Below are 20,215 nucleotides of genomic sequence, written 5' to 3' on the forward strand. Positions count from 1 at the left end.
TAGAATGCTGAGAGATCCAGTCAAGGTGTTTCAAATGATAAAGGGAGTGGATAAAAAACTATTTTCTCTTCTGGAAGATTCCAGAACAAGATGGCACAATCAGAAGTGAAATCAGGAAGCACTCTTTTTTTATTTTTACGCACAACGCTGCGGAAATCTGGAATTCTCACAACCAAAAGGCTGAGAGTGCTTGGTCAACTGAAATTTTCACGTTTAAGATTGAGATTTCTGTTAGGTACGGGTATTGGGGATATGGACAAAGACAGGTAAATGAAATTGAGGTGTAGATCAGCCATGATCTAAATGAGTTGCAGAAAAAGCTTGAGGGACTGACTAGCTTTCTCCTGTTCTTAACCATACTAACCATGTTAATGTTGTGCTGTTGTCCTCCATTTCTCCAATGATAGTTGAAGTAAAAACCTACCACTTAATGTGAAAATACCATTTTTTTTGTTGGCACCTGGAGCTTATTTATGGCAGTAACCGAAGATTTTGGAAGTTTCACCTTTTTCCTACAATCTGTTGAGCCCCCTCATGACTGGGAATTCTAGTTGCTTTGGAGAATCTTCAGTTGCCAGATGTTACAAACTTTGGACTTTACAAACTGTCTCCTTTAATGAAAGGTAAAATTAAATAGTTTGGAGAGGTTGATGTGATCTCCTACAAAATGTGCCTGGAGACCAAGCCCCCATGACCTGCTTGCCATGCAACAGGGGCGCAGGTCAAACTTGTGGAAGGAAGGTGCAAATTTTAACACACTGACACAAAGGAGAAGGCAGCTGGCCTTGCTGTACCCAGACACTCAGACTCCGGGCAGACTTTTCCCTGCAGCCGGTCTAATGGTGGGCGGGGTGGCAGAGAATGCAGTGGGAGGTCCAAAAATCGGTTTTACACTGAATCGGTAAAATGACAACAGGAGTTTCTGCTCCCAGCCACTACGGCAGGTTGCACTTCCCACCAGAGGCCAACATGAAACAGATAAGCATCCTGCTAATGGGATGTAGCTGAAGGCTGCCCAGAATTGACCCCTCACGCCTGTTCATCTGCAATGCCAGTGGTAAATCACACTGGTCCAGACCACACCTGAACCAACATGGCATTTAAATGTTGGCACTTACCATAAGACATAGGAGCAGAAATTAGGCCATTTGACCCATCGAGTCTGCTCCGCCATTCAATCATGGCTGATAAGTATCTCAACCCCATTCTCCCGCCTTCTCCCCGTAACCTTTGATCCCCTTACCAATCAAGAACCTATCTATCTCGATCTTAAATACACTCAATGACCTGACCTCCACAGTCTTCTGTGGCAATGAATTCCATAGATTCACCACTCTCTGGCTAAAGAAGTTTCTCCTCATCTCTGTTCTAAAAGGTCTTCCCTTTACTCTGAGGCTGTGCCCTCGGGTCCTGGTCTCTCCTACTAATGGAAACATCTTCCCCACGTCCACTCTATCCAGGCCTTTCAGTATTCTGTAAGTTTCAATCAGATCCGCCCTCATCCTTCTAAACTCCATCGAGTATAGACCCAGAGTCCTCAAACGTTCCTCATATGTTAAACCTTTCGTTCTGTTAAAGGCCTTAAGAAGTGCCTTTAACAGCTTGCAGAGGTGAGGACAAGGTGGAGGCCTCCAACAACTGGAACCTGGAACGCAATGTGCACAACAGAGTGGGTGGAGCATCAACCATGCGGATCTTCTCTGGGCCGCAGCATCCATGTTCTTGGCGCAGCAACTTCTTCCAGAGTTCGGATATTCCAGCAGCAGGTGGAAGAGCTTTTTTAAAACTCATTCATGGGATGTGGGCTTCGCTGGCTGGACCAGCATTTTTGCCCATCCCTAGTTGTCCTTGAGAAGGTGGTGGTGAGCTGCCTTCTTGAACTGCTGCAGTCCATGTGGTGTAGGTACACCCACAGTGCTGTTAGGGAGGGAGTTCCAGGATTTTGACCCAGTGACAGTGAAGGAACGGTGAGATATTCCCAAGTCAGGATGGTGAGCGACTTGGAGGGGAAATTCCAGGTGATGGTGTTCCCATCTATCTGCTGCCCTTGTCCTTCTGGATGGTAGTGGTCCTGGGTTTGGAAGTTGCTGTTTAAGGAGCCTAGGTGAATTCCTGCAGTGCATCTTGTAGATGGTACACACTGTTGCTACTGTGTGTCGATGGTGAACGGAGTGAATGTGGATGTGGTGCCAATCAAGTGGGCTGCTTTGTACTGGACGATGTCAAGTGTTGTGGGAGCTGCACTCATCCAGGCAAATGGGGAGTATTCCATCACACTCCTGACTTCTGCCTTGTAGATGGTGGACAGGCTTTGTAAGTCAGGAGGTGAATTACTCGTTGCAGGATTCCTAGTCTCGGACCAGCTCTACTAGCCACAGTATTTATATGGCTAGCCCAGTTCCGTTTCTGGTCAAGGGTAACCCCCGGGATGTTGATCGTGGGGGATTCAGTGATTGTAATGCCATTGAACCTCAAGGAGTGATGGTTAGATTCTCTCTTGTTGGAGATGGTCATTGCCTGGCACTTGTGTGGCACAAATGTTACTTGCCACTTGTCAGCCCAAGCCTGGATATTATCCAGGTCTTGCTGCATTTGGACATGGACTGCTTCAGTATCTGAGGAGTCATGAATGGTGTTGAACATTGTGCAATCATCAGCGAACATCCCCATTTCTGCCCTTATGATGGAAGGAGGATCATTGATGAAGCAGCTGAAGATGGTTGGGCCGAGGACACTACCCTAAGGAACTCCTGCAGTGATGTCCTGACACTGAGATGACTGACCTCCAACAACCACTGTTGGGCGGCAAAGGTCTGTGGAGGGGTGGGGGTTGTGCAGATGAAGGGGCATGGGGGAGCGGTGTACAGGTTGAATAGGCATAGGGGGCAGTGCAGAGGTGTGGTGGGGGTGCTCACAGGGAGGAATCAGTGGAGTCTTGGGGGGGGGGTGCAAATTGAGGGTAATTGTGGTAGATGGGGATTGAGGGTTCAAGGGGACAGTGGGAACCAGGAGGGTGAGAGTGCAACAGTGACGTGTGAAGGGACACCATGGGTTGTTGGTGGGGATGTGGAAACTGACTTGTATTTGGGAAGGTCGAAAGGATGAGGGCGGGCATGTCTGTGGTTACAGGGGATGGTGGGATTCTTGGGAAGGAAAGGGACCTCTGTATTAGCTTGGACGGGACAAAAGTGATAGGGGAGGGTTGAACGTGATTCTGGGGAGGTCTAGGGTTATGAAGGAGAGGGTGTGGGTGATTGCAAGGGGTAAAGGTGTTAGAGGACAAGCAGAACATCACTACTACCATGGCTGGTCACAACTATGCAGAGCCTGGTGGTGGAGATCTCGAGGTGCCGCATGGGTTCTTGACAGTGAGTGGAGATGGATGTCACCTCAACCGGACAACTGAAGGGGAATCCCAGCATGTAGTTTTCACAATGCTAGGGCTCTGGGACAGATGAGAGTGTGAAAGACAGAGGCTCGGCGTACGCGAGAGACTCCTTGCACATGACTCGCAAGGGCCCTGGCAAATGCCTTCATCTCTCTGCAGATTTCTCATTCTTGGGGATGGGGTGTCCCAGGAAGATGGTGGGGGGTGGGGATGGAGGGTGTGCAAAGGGTTATAAGGACTGTTGCAAATACGCCACATTAGACATGATTAAAGTGCAAGTCAAGTATATTTATAGAAGTGTCATAACATTAACAATTATAGTGCACCCGTGCAAACAGATGTGAATTGCCCCCTACCACTAAATGCTCCCCTGAGATCCGCAGCAGGGGTGGAGGCAGCTTGCTGATCGGTTGGCCTTGTTGTCTTGGATGGCCTTGGCAGCTGTCCTCTGGAGACCCCTCGCTTACTTTGGCTGTCCTGCTGAAACCTCACCTTCCTGGCTCCCACTTCCCCCTTTAACCCTCACCATCCCCTCTTTCCACAGTTACCCTCAGTTCCCCCCCCCCCCCCCCAAAAACCAGGACTCCATCGATCCCTCTCTTCACATGTCTACATGCATCCCAATGCCCCTTCACACCTCAATACTCCCCACCTCCCCCCATACTATTCCCTCGGTGGTGACAGAGGACAAGGCTGAAGGTGTCACAGGCAAAGGGGATTCAGAAAAGCTGGACAACCTCAGAGTCCTAAGTAGAGGTCCAGGGGTTTCCAACAGCTGCTGCTCCTCCCTTTGGGTGCCAAGGCCGTGCCTGACTCATTGCGGGGAAGGACACCTGGAGGGAGGTTGAGGTGCTCCGTCCCCAACTCGCGTAGCCACTGCACAAGCTCACCCATGGGCGCAATGGAATTCGTGCCATATCATGCAACCCTGGCTTCATTAATTATGCACTCGAGTGCTTCTCACCACAGGTCTTAGTCCCAGATGGGAAAATTCTGCCCCTTGAGTCAGTCAGACAGAGAGATCTGGGGAAGAAGACCCACAACAGGTGCTGCTGTGCCAAGCAGAAGAAGGTTCTGCTTTTGGGTTAACCACCAAGCAGAGTGCTGGTGAGAATGGATTCCCAGTTTGAAGAAACAAAGCTGGTGGAGATTTAAAGGGCAAAGCAGGCGCCTTGCTACCCGAAGCCCATTCAGTTATGCTCAGAAGAGTATGAGTGAAGGGGACTTTGCTTAAAAGGACCCTGGAAGATTCACCCCGGTGTGGCAGGGTGAAGGGATGCTGTTAAAGCCAGGAGGAGCTTGGGACCTTAAACACAAGACTGCATTTCTGCTGAGAGTGTGGTGTAATGTATAACGTGGTGTGGGGTTTTCGATTGTGTTAAGAAGTTAATGGGGAATATCTTTTCTGTTGTTTCGTGTATTAGTTGCTTCCATGTAATATTTAGTCAATGTTGATTTTAGCTTTGTTTAAGTAAAAGCCTTAAAACATGAAACCTTGTTGTGTGATTCCTTTGTGTTGGCCACTGGGAAATTCACATCTCTTAAAAGTCCCTATGGGGATCGTAACATAGTGACCATGATGAGTTGCTGCACTGTGACCAAACCATATCAACTTCTGTCTGTGCAGGAAGAAATGCTCCCTTTTCCTCCATTGGCCAGTCAGTCATGTTAGAGAATTCTTCTCACCAGTACCTTACCTCACCATGGTCAGAGATCTATAGAGGTTCCACCAATTTGTGCCATTGCACATGCTGTGTCTTTCAAAGCAGCAAGTTCACAATGTGGGCGCAATTGGTCAATGCCAGCTGCATTTTTCACTGTGCCCGGTCCTCGCTGAACTGAAGTTCGCCGAGCAATTGTCCAACCTCAAATTGGAGATTTGTTTCCTAACCTCGAAGTTGCATTTGCTCGATTTGAAATTGGAAATCTTGGCAGTTATTTGCCAAGTCAATGGAAAATGAAAACGAGCATGGTGGTTAGCAGGCTGCTAACTCGCTATGAGCCCATAGCGCACTGTTGGCATTCAACCACCACTGCCACTTCCCTAAATGAGTGCTTTTTTCGACAAACCTATGGGTCTTAGACCAATCCTTCATTTTTAAAAAGAGTATTCACACAGTGCCCTCATTAGAAGCTTCTTTTAACTCTATAAACCATCATAAGGAAGTTTTGTTGTATATTTGCAATTGTTTGTCAATAGTTTTATCAGATGCTCCACACCCACTGGTTGTTTGATGGGCCAGATCCTGCCATTTCGAGGCCTCCTTTTCCTCCCTTGTGGGAAGTCATCTTGTCCAAATTTGGCTGCCTGCGATGCAGCTGTTTCAGGAACACCACCTGAGCTTTAGCAAGTCACCTGCTGACACGTCATCCAATTCCTGTTTCACACCAGACTGAGCTTGGCAGACGACCAAGATTCCCGAATCACCACCAATCAGTGCCACATCCCAGTGTGGTTGGTACGTTTCTTTTTTTTTTCCCCCGCAATGCAGCTGAAGCCAGACTGAGTTCGTCCAAACTAAAACAACCAGCAATCAATATTAGGCTGAATACCTGAACTGGGTTCCAACCCAAACCCCTAGATGTGTGTGAATATCTTCTTAACTCCAGTTTGAGACCTTTTATAAGATGATTTTAAAAAAATGAATGCATTGGTAAATGGCAACTCCGTGAATAACCCTAATCTCCCGTGAAAATGGTGCACTGATTATTCTTGGTTATTCTTTTTCATACAAGTTGCTAGTTTCAGTCTAGTTGAGCTATAAAGCTTACAGCCTGAACAAAGAGTGCATGTAGAATCGTTTAATAGTGATGTTTACATGTATGTGTACTTAAATCCTTCCCAAATTTTCTTGTGAAAATGATCTTTGGTCTCTTCTCCATCTATAAGAACTTAGGAAATAGGAGCAGGAGTAGGCCATTCAGCCCCTCATGCCTGCCCTGCCATTCAAAAAGATCATGGCTGATCTGCCCCAGGCCTTAGCCTTTCTTTCATGCCAGTTTTATAGTTATATAGTTTTTTTTATAGTGCTCTTTCGTTTTATTTTATCTTTAAGAATGGATGACATTTTTATTATTCCCCCAACCTGTATTCTAATTGTGGAATCAGCCCTTTTTTAAATGTGCTAGACTGACTGTCTATAAATCTATTGCACTTCTAGATTTTTTCCTTGAATGTGCTAGTAAATATTTAAACATGTTGAAGTATCCATTGGGAATAATTCATAGCAAGAAGAATGGTTATTTTAAACTTTTTGTATCATAAATCATATAAACCAAAGTGCCTTGAAGTAATTTACTGAGATGTTAACCCCTTTTGTGGCAGTGACATGATTGACAAATCTGCTGCCAATCCAGGGTAAAAGATTTTGTGAAGATAAGCAATTTGTGTGAAGGGTGAACTGTCCATATCTCCTTATTCAGGCTGTTCAGTTTTAATTGTGAGAGGAGCAGGGCTTTCAACTCAATGTAGTGACTTTTTAAGGCAAGCAGTGAGAAAAAGAAAATGTAGCTGCTGGAAATCTGAAATTAAAAACAGGATACATTACAAGCGCATAGCATCTGAAAGGGCGAGGGAGGTTAATGTTTCGAGAGGCAGCTGTGGAATCCCACCCAAAATGTTAACTTTTCTATCTTCCCTCTCTCTCAGATGCTAACTGACCAATGTATTTACAGTGTTTTCTGTTTTTATTTTTTATTTTTATTTTCATTTTATGCCCTGCAGGGAAAGATAGTTTGTCTTACACGCTCTCCAAGAGGGTAGCCCTGTCTTGTACACTGTGGGAAAGAGCCCTTAAAAGTTAATATGGGCAGGATCAGAATTTTTTTTTTTCTCTGCTTTGGGTTGTGCTACTGCCACACTATCAATGAGGATGTGGCATCAGTGGGAAGGCTGCAGTTTTGGAAAGGGGGACATAACTCATGCCAAAGGGAAGAAAACATGTTTCCATTGCTGCCCCTTGAGCACCCTCTCCTCACCAGCCCAGTGATGCATATTGAAATGTGTGTGTGTGTGTGTGTGTGTGTGTGTGTGTGTGTGTGTGTGTGTGTGTGTGTGTGTGTGTGATATTGATCATCATCATCTCTCACTTAATCTTCTCAGCGCTCGAGCTTGCATACACCGGCTACAGTATTCCATCCGATACCCTTGGAGACCATCGCACTCGAATGGCACACTCCTGCAGAACCTCCTTGGGTCAGTTCATGACAGTCTTGATGGCACGCATTCCCCAGAGACTCCTTTATCCACTCCCTTTAATAAATCCCATTAAACAGTCTGGTCGGCTCTGGTAAAGCTGAAGCAGCAACAGTTGCTGCTCTAACCCTGTCTTTGGCTTTCTGCCCTGCTTAACAATATTGCACAGACACAGCTCCTTGTAAATGTATCCTCAATGTTCTCCCCTCTGCTGCAGCTTTCCTTTGTTTGCAGCTCTCATTGTCTGGCACTCATCCTCTGTTTTTAACTCCCTTACAGCTGAAAGGCAAATGTTGTCAGGTCACATGGACCAGTATTTCTTTTTATTCAAGAAAATTACAATTGATGCAAACACTTAAAAGTCCTTTCCAAATGTTCTTAGAACCATGTGCCCCAGACATTTTAAAGAAAGTACAAATTTTCTTACTGTACTGCTTCTGGGTCAAAGGTCGTCATGAGAAGGATTATGGTCATAAGATTATGGGTCTATAGCTAGGGCTGCTGTTCTGATGGAGCAGCTGAAGGCACAGCCATCAATGGTGGACTGATTAAAATTGCTTATGAGGTTAGAATTGGAGAGGAGCAGAGACCTTGGAGGGTAGTGGGGCTGGAGGAAATTATAGTTAGGGAGATTACAGCTCCTTTTAACCTGAGCGTAAATGTACTGCATCATCGCTGGTTACATTTCTGTTATAACTTGCATTTTTATGCAAACAATTCGCTTAATAGATTCAGCCCTAGAAGCTGCTCGTGACCAGTTTTTACAGGTATTGCTAGAACAAGAATGCCTGGTGTTTAGCTCCTTCTAGAGTATGATGTATTGGAATTTAATCCCTGGTGTAGAACTGGTGTATTTCTTGCTGCATTGGTAAACTCTGGTTTCTGAAGTGCTGTAGCTCTAATCTTTAATAGTGTCTCCCTTTGTTCTGTCTCTATGCAGGGGCAGTCGATGAAGAAGGACGCATGCCATTCTATGCAGAGGAGTGTGCCTCCATGTTAGCGGTCACCTTCAGCAGTGGCGACAAAATGATGAGAAGCATTGTAAGTTGGTAAATTGGTGCTCTGTCCTTCAAAACTTGGCATTCCGTTAAAATTAAGATCAAGACAGAAACGGGGAAAGTCACCCAGCTAAAGTTGTGCACGGGTGAGCATTCAAGGTCATTGAGTAAGATTTTGTAGAAGAAAAACTGTGGGCAGAATCTTTCGCTTGGCGTGCGGGTGCATGCCTGACCCACTCGAGCCTGAAGTAGCGTGTGATGGCATCTGGCGACATCGTCGTGTGATATTTCGGTCAGTGTGCGCGTGAGGGAGTCGGCAGTGCGCCCGCCGACTATTAAGGCCATTAATGTAGTAACCAGTGGTGATTTTTCGTAGCCCGTCCAACGTTACAGTTAACGGGCGGGCAAGGTGACTAGGTGGGCCTTTGCCTTTTTGGGGAAACCTCATCCAAGGGCGGGATGAGGTACCCGATAATAATTTGAAAAATAGCTAAAAACGTTTGGACAGAATCTACATCAGCCACGTGTTCGGGTGACTGATCCTGACGCGTGGACGTTTCTCGCGGTGTTTGTAAATCTTTCTTTTAGGCTTTTGGATTCTTCAGCTCCCTGAGGCAGCTCTCTGCCTTCGGCGAGATTTCAGTGCGCGCTCCCCAGCGCCTGCGCTGACTTCAGCGCCCGCCCTCCTCCTGCCGCCCCCCCCCGCCGCCGCCGCCCCCCCCCCCACCCCCCAACCCCTGCCCCAGCAGCGCTGAGCACTTCAGTGCGCCTTTCAAGCTGGCTGGCCGTTAATTAGCCAGCGACAGTGAAATCGAGGTCAGGGGCCAATGGCGGGCGGCGGCAAGTGTCCAGGCCACTCCTGGGCCCATCGACTGCGCCCACATGCTCAACTCAAAGTCCTGCCCTGTTGAGTATTTTACAGATTTCCAATGTTATGGCTTTATTCTTAATGAAAGGGAGCCAGTAGATATGGTAGCATATTTGCATTTCCAAAAGGCATTTGATAAGGTGCCACACGCAGGCTGATATGCAAGATAGGGGCTCTAGGATTTGGGGAGTAATATAGTAGCATTGTAGAGATCACATCGTGATCAGTGAATACAGTATTTCAAATTGAAAGAAATACAAGTAAATTGCTGTTTCACCTGGAAGGACTGTTTGGGGCCTTGGATGGTGAGAAGGGAGCAGGTAAAAGGACAGGTGTTGCATGTCCTGCGCTTGCATAGGGCGTCAATGGAAGGAGAGTTGTTGGTGACAATGACTGAGGCGTTCGACCAGGATTTTGCAGACATCCCTTTCAAAATGCTGACGAGGAGTGGAGGGAAAGATGTATTTGGTGGTGGCATCATGATGAAGATGGTGGAATTGGAGGATGATCTGTTGAATCCGGAAGCCAAAGGGATGGAAGGTCTAAGGACCAGGGGCGTCCTATTGTGGTTTCTGGAAGGGAGGGGAAGGGATGAGAACAGGTGTGTGCAAAATGAATAGAGATGCATTACAGCTGCTGGGACAAGCAGAAGTGGGACCAAGTAGATGGTCACTCTGAGGTGGACCAGAGAATGTAGGGATATCAGGGGAGGAGGGAGTGGTCAAATGCCACAGAGATGTCTAGGAGAAAAGGGGGGGTTAATTTGGCCTGAGAATCATGACTTTGACTGAGGTGGCCTTGATTATGCGGGTTGGCTGGAAACCAGATTGTAATGTTTTAAGGAAGGGATTTGGAGAGAAGTGAACATAGAACTGGCAACAACACATCTGAGGGATCTTGAAAAGGGGAAAAAAAGATTGCGTATGGCACAGTTGGAAAGGACAGAAGGAATGAGTGCAGATTTTTTGAGGAATGGGTGATGGCAGTTTTGAAGGTAAGGAGAGCAAAGCCTAAGGAAAATAAGCTGTTAATGATGCTGATATTCAAGTTAATTCAACAGTAACAGTGGAGAGTGGGCTGAAGGATATTGCAGCAAAATGTGTTGCAAGGAATGAAATGTAACATGTCATAAAGTTTGAATAGTGATCCTACATAAATCATAGTGGAAAATAGACTGAACAAGACACTGCTGCCTGACATGGTCCTATTTATTAACTGCCTCCTCATCACTATGGACGTCCAATCCCTCTACACCCCGTACTCCACCAGAATGGTCTGAGGTCTGTTCGCTTCTTCCTTGAACAGAGGCCTGAACAATTCCCATCCTACACCACTCTCCTCCATCTGGCTGATCTTGTTCCCTCACTGAACAATTTCTTCTTAAACTTGTCTCACTTCCTCCAAATAAAAGATATGGCTATGGGTACCTGCATGGGCCCCAGTTATGCCTGTCTCTTTATGGGGTATGTGGAACATTCCTTGCTCCAGTCCTAATCAGGCCCCCTCCCACAACTCTTTTTTTGGTACATCGATGACTGTATCGGTGCCGCTTCATGCTCTTGTCTGGACCTGGTAAGATTCCAATTTTGCTTCCAATTTCTACCCCTCTATCATCTTCGCATGGTCTACCTCTGACACCGCCCTTTCCTTCCTTGACCTCTCTGTCTCAATTTCTGGTGAAAGACTGTCCACCAATATTCATTACAAGCCCATCGACTCCCACAGCTACCTTGACTATAGCTCCTCACACCCAGCTTCCTGTAAGGACTGCATCCCATTCTCTAAGTTCCTTTGCCTCCATCAGATCTGTTCAGATGATGCCACCTTCAAAAACGGCGCTTCTGACAATTCTTCCTTTTTCCTTAACCGAGGTTTTCCCTTTACTGCGGTCGACAGGGCCCTCAACCGTGTCCGACCCATTTTCCGCACTTCTGCCCTCACACCTTCCTCTCCCTCCCAGAACCATGATAGGGTCCCACTTATCCTCACTTTTCACTCCTCCAGCCTCTGCATTCAAAGGATCATCCTGCGCCATTTCTGCCAACTCCAGCAGAATGCCTCCAACAAACATATCTTCCCCTCACACCGCTCTGTCAGCATTCCGTAGGGACCATTCCCTCCAGGACACCCTGGTCCTCTCCTCCAATACCCCAACACGTCATCTCCCTCCCATGGCACCTTCCTATGCAATCGCAGAAGGTGCAACGCCTGTCCCTTTACCTCCTCCTTCTTCACTGTCCAAGGGCACAAACACTCCATTCAGGTGAGGCAGCGCCTCAGTTGCACCTCCTTCAATTTAGTCTACTGCATTTGCTGCTCCCAATGCAGTCTCCTCTATATTGGAGAGACCAAACGCAGACTGGGTGACCGCTTTGCAGAACACCTTCGGTCTGTCCGCAAGCATGATCCAGACCTTCCTGTAGCTCTCCATTTCAACACACCACCCTGCTCTCATGCCCACATGTCCGTCCTTGGCCTGCTGCAATGTTCCAGTGAATCCCAGCGCAAACTGGAGGAACAGCGCCTCATCTTCCAATTAGGCACTTTACAGCTTTGCAGACTTAACATCGAGTTCAACAACTTCAGACCATGAACTCTCTCCTCATCCCTTTTTTAATCTTTTTTAAAATTCGTTTTTTATTTTTTTATTTACTTTATTTTTATTTTTATTCATTGTGTTATCCCCCTTTTTTAATCCCTTTTTCCCCAACCACTGCCCCCTCCCAGCACACCACCCCCAACAGGGCCATTTGTTCATTGTTCATCTTTCACAGAGTGACCCTAGTTCTGCTACTCACATATTCTACTTTCTTACCTTTAGGTCACTATCAGCACTGCCTATAGCCCTTACAATCACCATTAACGCTCCCATTGTCTTGTGTCCATGGCATCTTGGTCAATCTCTCCTTAGCCCCCACCTATCGCAGGCCTTCTATCCAGCTTCACCTGCTCCAACCTCCCTTAAACAGAATAAATTCCATCACATTTCTACTTCTCTTTAGCTCTGAAGAAGAGTCATATGTTAATTCTGTTTCTTTCTCCACAGATGCAGCCAGACCTGCTGAGTTTTTCCAGCATTTTCTGTTCTTATTTCAGATTTCCAGCATGTGCAGTATTTTGCTTTTATACTGTAGAAGAGAAACCCTGCCCATTTATTATAGAGGTGTAGCAATGAGAGAAATTATTGATATCCTAATTGCTGAAATTGTAATAGTATGAGTTTCTGTGTTTGTCTGTTGTTCAAAAGTAGCCCCTGGCTGCATCTTAGTTTTAAAGCTTTGTATGTTTTCCACATTATTGGGGATATTTAATCTCCTGTTTTCTCTTCACTGACTACTCCCCACCGTCCTGCCCGACTCTCTGCACAGGTTGGCAAGGGGGCAGGTCTCGAATCCACCCCAGCTGGAACATGTTGGCACCAATCTGATCCACACCAGCCATTCGGCCAAGTGCCCTGCCCCCCCACCCACCTCCAAGGAGTCCAAGTTGCTGTGGCAACGTACTTTTACATGCATGTCATAGCCTGGAGCTATGAACAGTGATGGTAGAGACTCCAATTTCTTTCCAACACATGGCTAACCAGGAATCGCTCTTGCTCCTACCGCCTGCCATTGGCGTGTGTTGGCAGGGTTTGCAGCTTGATATTCAACCTGTTTTAGCATCTTCCTCGGCCATCAGGTCCTGGAGTGGACCTTGACCCTGGAGCTCCTGACTCAGAGGCAGGGACTACCCACTCCTCCACATGGCCTTCTTGGAAATTTGGACTTCGGAATTTGTCAAACGATAGTAAAAGAGACAACAGAGAGATACGGAAATCTTGTCGCAGAGAGGAACAGAACTTCTTCAAGGAGGTAGGCATTTCTTGAAGAGCAGTGGCAGTCAATTAAACACAGAGATAAAAACCAAAAAAACTGTGGATGCTGGAAATCCAAAACAAAAACAGAATTACCTGGAAAAACTCAGCAGGTCTGGCAGCATCGGCGGAGAAGAAAAGAGTTGACGTTTCGAGTCCTCATGACCCTTCGACAGAACTTGCGTTCGAGTCCAAGAAAGAGTTGAAATATAAGCTGGTTTAAGGTGTGTGTGTGGGGGGCGGAGAGATAGAGAGACACTCTCACCCATTTTACTATCTCGCCCATTCTAACCTGTCTCTCTCTGAACTTACTGCACTCCATTCTCTCAGGTCCAACCCTGACATTGTCATCAAACCCGCTGACAAGGGTGGTGCTGTTGTTGTCTGGCGCACTGACCTCTACCTCGCGGAGGCTGAGCGTCAACTCGCAGACACTTCCTCCTACCTCTCCCTGGACCATGACCCCACCACTGAACATAAAGCCATTGTTTCCAGGACTGTCACTGACCTCATCTCCTCTGGGGATCTCCCTCCCACAGCTTCCAACCTGATAGTCGCCCAACCTCGGACGGCCCGCTTCTATCTCCTACCCAAAATCCACAAACAGACCTGCCCCGGTAGACCGATCGTCTCAGCTTGCTCCTGCCCCACAGAACTCATTTCTCGTTATCTTGACTCCCTTCTCTCTCCCCTTGTCCAGTCCCTTCCCACCTACATCCGTGATTCCTCTGACACCTTACGTCACATCAACAATTTCCAGTTCCCTGGCCCCAACCGCTTCCTCTTCACCATGGACGTCCAATCCCTCTACACCTCCATCCCCCACCAGGATGGTCTGAGGGCCCTTAGCTTCTTCCTCGAACAGAGGCCCGAACAATCCCCATCCACCACTACTCTCCTCCGTCTGGCTGAACTTGTTCTCACACTGAACAATTTCTCCTTTAACTCCTCTCACTTCCTCCAAATAAAAGGTGTGGCTATGGGTACCCGCATGGGCCCCAGCTATGCCTGTCTCTTTATGGGGTATGTGGAACATTCCTTGTTGCAGTCCTACTCCGGCCCCCTTCCACAACTCTTTCTCCGGTACATCGATGATTACTTCGGTGCCGCTTCATACTCTCGTCAGGACTTGGAAAAATTTATTAATTTTGCTTCCAATCTCCACCCCTCCATCATTTTCACGTGGTCCATCTCTGACACTTCCCTTCCCTTCCTTGACCTCTCTGTCTCAATCTCTGGTGATAGACTGTCCACCAATATCCATTACAAACCCACCGACTCCCACAGCTATCTCGACTACAGCTCCTCACACCCTGCTTCCTGTAAGGACTCCATCCCATTCTCTCAATTCACTCACCTCCGTCGCATCTGTTCTGATGATGCTACATTCAAAAACAGTTCCTCTGACATGTCCTCCTTCTTCCTTAACCGAGGTTTTCCACCCACGGTCGTTGACAGGGCCCTCAACCGTGTCCGGCCCATCTCCCGCGCATCCGCCCTCACGCCTTCTCCTCCCTCCCAGAAACATGATAGGGTCCCCCTTGTCCTCACTTATCACCCCACCAGCCTCCGCATTCAAAGGATCATCCTCCGCCATTTCTGCCAACTCCAGCATGATGCCACCACCAAACACATCTTCCCTTCACCCCCCTTATCGGCATTCCGTAGGGATCGCTCCCTCCGGGACACCCTAGTCCACTCCTCCATCACCCCCTACTCCTCAACCCCCTCCTATGGCACCACCCCATGCCCACACAAAAAATGCAACACCTGCCCCTTCACTTCCTCTCTCCTCACCGTCCAAGGACCCAAACACTCCTTTCAAGTGAAGCAGCATTTCACTTGCATTTCCCCCAACTTAGTCTACTGCATCCGTTGCTCCCAATGTGGTCTCCTCTACATTGGAGAGACCAAATGTAAACTGGGCGACCGCTTTGCAGAACACCTGCGGTCTGTCCGCAAGAATGACCCAAACCTCCCTGTCGCTTGCCATTTCAACACTCCACCCTGCTCTCTTGCCCACATGTCTGTCCTTGGCTTGCTGCATTGTTCCAGTGAAGCCCAACGCAAACTGGAGGAACAACACCTCATCTTCCGACTAGGGCCTTTACAGCCTTCTGGACTGAATATTGAATTCAACAACTTTAGGTCGTAAGCTCCCTCCCCCATCCCCACCCCCTTTCTGTTTCCCCCTTCCCTTTTTTTTTCCAATAAATTATAAAGATTTTCCTTTTCCCACCTATTTCCATTATATATAAAAAAAAACCCACTAGAGCTATACCTTGAGTGCCCTACCATACATTCTTAATTAGCACATTCGTTTAGATAATATCACCAACTTTAATTTTAACACCTATGTGTTCTATTGTACTATTGTCGTTGACATCTTTTGATGATCTGCTTCTATCACTGCTTGTTTGTCCCTACAACCACACACCCCCACCCCCCCTCCACCTCTTTGTCTCTCTATCTCTCCGCCCCCCACACACACACCTTAAACCAGCTTATATTTCAACTCTTTCTTGGACTCGAACGCAAGTTCTGTCGAAGGGTCATGAGGACTCAAAACGTCAACTCTTTTCTTCTCCGCCGATGCTGCCAGACCTGCTGAGTTTTTCCAGGTAATTCTGTTTTTGTTTTGGATTTCCAGCATCCGCAGTTTTTTTGGTTTTTATTTGATAGTAAAAGAAACTCGCCAAATGCTGGCAAAACGGAAAGACATCATGATGATCTTTCAGTACAGTTAACTAAGTATCTTGGAAGTGTAGTTATTGTAATGTAGGGTAAATGCAGCAACCATTTTATGCACAGCAAGGTCCCACACGGAACAAAGAAATTAATGATCAGATTATCTGTATTTTATTAATATTTGTTGGAGAGATAAATATCGGTCAGGACCCTGGGAGAGCTCGCCTGTTCTTCCAATAGTACAATGGGATTTTTCCCATCCACCTGAGGTGGCAGATGAAACATCGATTTAACGTCCGCGGTTTTCTGACCCCATCGGGGTGGGGCCTGCCACAGGAGATTCGGCGGTCCAGCTAAAAGTGCATTGACTTTTGGTGGGACTGGACAACCCCGGCGGTCGGGGGGGGTGGTGAGAAAATCCTGCCCAATTTCTCATCCAAAGTACAAGAGAGGAGAAAAATGTAGAAGTTGTAGGGGGACACCAATATCAATTCATCCACCAATGAGGTGTCAGCCTTGGCTCAGTGATTACCCTTGCTTCTAGGTCAGAACATTGAGAGTTCAAACCTCACTCAGAATCTGGACTGACACTCCAGTGCAGTAATAAGAGACAGCTGCACTGTCGGAGCTGACGAAATCAATAAACATTTCATGCTGACCCTCCAAATCTGTGCTTTTAAAACACATGGTGTGATGGGGACTTGATCCAAATATCATGTTGTTATTTTTGTAAAAGGAGAGCTCACCAGAAAACTGTAATCAGGAGGATCTCGGGTGGGGAAAGATACTATATGGTGCCTTAGGTCAGACCCACAGTATGTATTGAGTTAGCTGATTTCAAATGGGGTTTTATGGTTAGGTTTTATTTGGGAGAGGAGTCTTTGCCAGTGTTCTACTGTGATCTTTTGTCCAGTGACCCTGCTACAAAGTGTACGTGTGTGGGTGTCCAGTGAATGCAGGGACTGGGCTCAGCTGTGACACCCCGTTACAGTCAGATAGTTTTAACACACTTTCTAGGGTTACGCTTGAGGATTGTGAACCTATGGGTGAGGTACTGGAGGGTGCCCTTTGGCCATGGTAACAGTTGACATTTTAAGAAGAAACTGAGAGATATTAGAGGTGGGACACTAATGGAGATTAATATACAAAATAAGTAAAGTATGTAGTAAAACCAATTAGTGTTGTTGAGCAGTATTTTCTTGTTTAAAATAACATGCACGCTGATGACCCCAGAGTGCTTCTATCATCATCCCCTCTATACATTACAGATGTGTAACTTCGTGGGTATTGAACAAGAGATTTATTTACAGAATAGAAAACCAATAGAATAATGACTTGAGCACACTGCGATTCAAACTTTGTGTCATGAAGTTACGTAACAGGCTTGAGTATAGTTTCCTTGTTTAAATTGCAGCTATGCCCATCGTGGGGAGGTGCCAAGTGAAAAATGGATGTTTACCCTGAAAAGGGGATGGGAGAGTTATATAGCTGTCTTGGGAATCCTTTTTTGTACCTCCCTTTAACCAACTACAGATTAACAGTTCTGAATGTTTAGGAGTTTGTCCTTCATCTGCCAGAATTAAGGGGAATGAAACAATTTCAACAAAACACAAACAGTCTGGATACCAGGCAGCTAACATTATTTACGTTCTATTGGACTACTGGAGCATTTTGAGAAGTTGATCCAAAAGCTTCAGTATGAATATACAATAGCTAAAGTGTTAAAGGAGCTAAAAGAACGAAACGGACTCTCCTCCAAAGTTTTTTCTTGACTGATTCTCCCCTGAAGGTGTGTTAGTGCTGCTTGGCTACAGTTTTCGCCTCGGCCATGAATTCAAGCTGTACACTAGGACTGGAGGTCATAAACTAGTGTGCCACTTGAGTGTTCGGGAAAGTACCAGCTCACCAACCAAGAGTGGTTCCCTGTTGGAGGAGCTGCCATTTGGAAGCAACATTGAACCGTAGCCTCTTTCTGCCCTTATGCAGCAGCTTTCATGTCCTCAGGATATCTAGGCCGTGGCAGTGGCTAATTTGTGCACAGCAAGATCCCATGAGCACCAAATGAGCTAGGTGGGAAACCCAGTTTCAGAGGGATAAGTAGTGTTTTAAGAGCTGTCCTCCTCCTTTTCAGATGGTCACATGGGATTTTCTATGTTAACCTGAAAGGCAGACAGGAGCTCAGGTTAACATTCCTCTTGAATAATGGCGTTTGGATAATGTAGCAGTCCCTCAGTAAGGCACTTAAGCGTGAGCCTGGATTGTGCTGTTGTTCTGAAGTGAGGTTTGAACCTACCATCTTCTGAGTCGAGTCAAGAATGCTACCAGCTGGCCAGGCTAACACTTAATAATTTGGTAGCAGGTTAAATTGAAGGAAAAGCAAATATTGTTTAAATGCTATATGGCTCAGACATTGCCTTATTTTAGCAAAATGGCAAAAGATTCTGTATTCAGCTTACTAGTGTATAAACTATAAAGTATTTGCACACTCCTATCTCGCGCCTTTTATTTCCGTCTCATTCCTTTGGGACTTCATAATGTCCTTTAAAGTTCAAGCCAAAGAAAGCCTAATTAGGTAAAGGTTCTTGGAGCCTTCAGCTGAGTGTATTTCAAAGATTTACTTAACAAGCTTTTTAGGCTGCTGTCTGTTTACTATCACCATGACCATCCATCTCCGCAGAATGGTGAATTGTCTCCGCAGAATGGTAAATTGCAGTCAGTCGGGACTTTTAATTAACTGGTGGTTAAATGAAATGGAAAACCACATCACAAACTCATTCTAAACACCTTTGGAAAGGGCAATGTCTGGATTGTGCAGGATATCTTTCATTTAACACCATATAAATAAGAATTCCAATTGGCGTGCCGCTTTCAAATGTCAAACCATTTTTTAAAAATTTAAATTAACTGTGATTTGCAATGCAAACCTGCCTTTTGAATGTTGTAAACTTTGTTTCACAACCAGTATGAGACTATGGGGTTTTTTTTGGCAGCAGTGTACACGCTGCTGTTTCCACTCACTGATGAGAAATATGGAACCTCAGGGTAGATAATGGAATTTCTGCATTGATGATGAGGCCATATTGCTTTGTCTTTCAAAACTTACACCTGGGCTCCTCCAAAGCCAACTGAGGTAGCCACACGAACCAGCATGTTCCAGATTTTACCTTAGAATTGGGTCAAGTTGGCTACCCTCACTGTGGGCAACAGTTAAGGCGCTGCAGTTATTTGGAATGCTAGTTTTGACTCAAGAGGTATTTCACACTCCTGATTGCTATTCAGTGATCATCGCATGAAAATAAGTGTGAGAGAACCAGATGAAGTTCTATACAGCACCATTCTATATGGTGCCATTCACCATGAATGCAACCTGACAACATATGATCTACAGATTTTCATATAAAATAGAGTGCAGTAGACCTTTCATTTTTATTCTGTAAATTAAGGAGACCTGCATTTTGTAATTATTTATATATTGAAATGTTCATAATTGTGCAATTCTTTTATTATTTTATTTTCATTTTCCATCTTAATTGTCTATAAATATGTTATGGATTATGATTATTTTTGTTTTACTGTTGCATTGTCGTTACAATTCAGCAGCTCCACCATGATGATTTTTCAATAAGCCAATCTCCTATCAATTCACGTTCAAATAGCTGATCAATATTCAAACCCTAGGCTTGCACGTGAAGAATAATGCTTGTATACGCTATCAAATGGAACCATAGTAGCTTCAGGTGAAGAGGGAAAAAAATTGAAGTGAGGACACTGAGGCTTAAAGTGCCACCACTTAGTGCTATTTGTTTGCATGCTTTCTAAAAACAGCGAGCTAACCCATTTTAAGTTCCTACATGTAAAGTCTCCTGACCTTACTTCTGAATCCAGAGCAACACAGAACTGGTCTGCTTCCCATCAAGCAACCCCTCCAAGAAAATGAGGAGTTCATTGACTTCGAGACTGCTTAAGGTAAAGTTCAAATAAACAGCAGCTTCACTTCATAGTGTCACTCTCTCAGTGTGGGATGCACTTTCTAACTTGATGGAAGGGATTCACTCTGCAATGCCTGAAACAATTTGGTGATTTTTTTTTCTGTAGAAGTTGGGGAAAATGTGGGCAATTGACTCCATTTGAAAGCTGCCATCAATGATGGAGTTGGATTTTTTTTTTTTTGCTTTCACATTGGAATTTACCATTGAATTTTCAATCCTAGATATGTCAATGCCAA

The 20,215-nt window shown here is 45.8% G+C and overlaps 1 protein-coding gene across 5 annotated transcripts in view; it reads left to right on the forward strand.

Annotated features, from left to right (window-relative positions):
- Positions 1-20,215, forward strand: part of pcsk7 (proprotein convertase subtilisin/kexin type 7) — a 237,485-nt gene that overhangs the window by 85,534 nt on the left and 131,736 nt on the right. For all 5 annotated transcript variants that reach the window (XM_041174191.1, XM_041174194.1, XM_041174193.1 and 2 more), the window contains one exon: positions 8,524-8,624. In XM_041174191.1, the coding sequence (XP_041030125.1) occupies positions 8,524-8,624 (101 nt within the window). The remainder of the gene's footprint in view (positions 1-8,523; positions 8,625-20,215) is intronic.

This window comes from Carcharodon carcharias, chromosome 25 (genome assembly GCF_017639515.1).
Source record: "Carcharodon carcharias isolate sCarCar2 chromosome 25, sCarCar2.pri, whole genome shotgun sequence".
NCBI classification, from domain to species: domain Eukaryota; kingdom Metazoa; phylum Chordata; class Chondrichthyes; order Lamniformes; family Lamnidae; genus Carcharodon; species Carcharodon carcharias.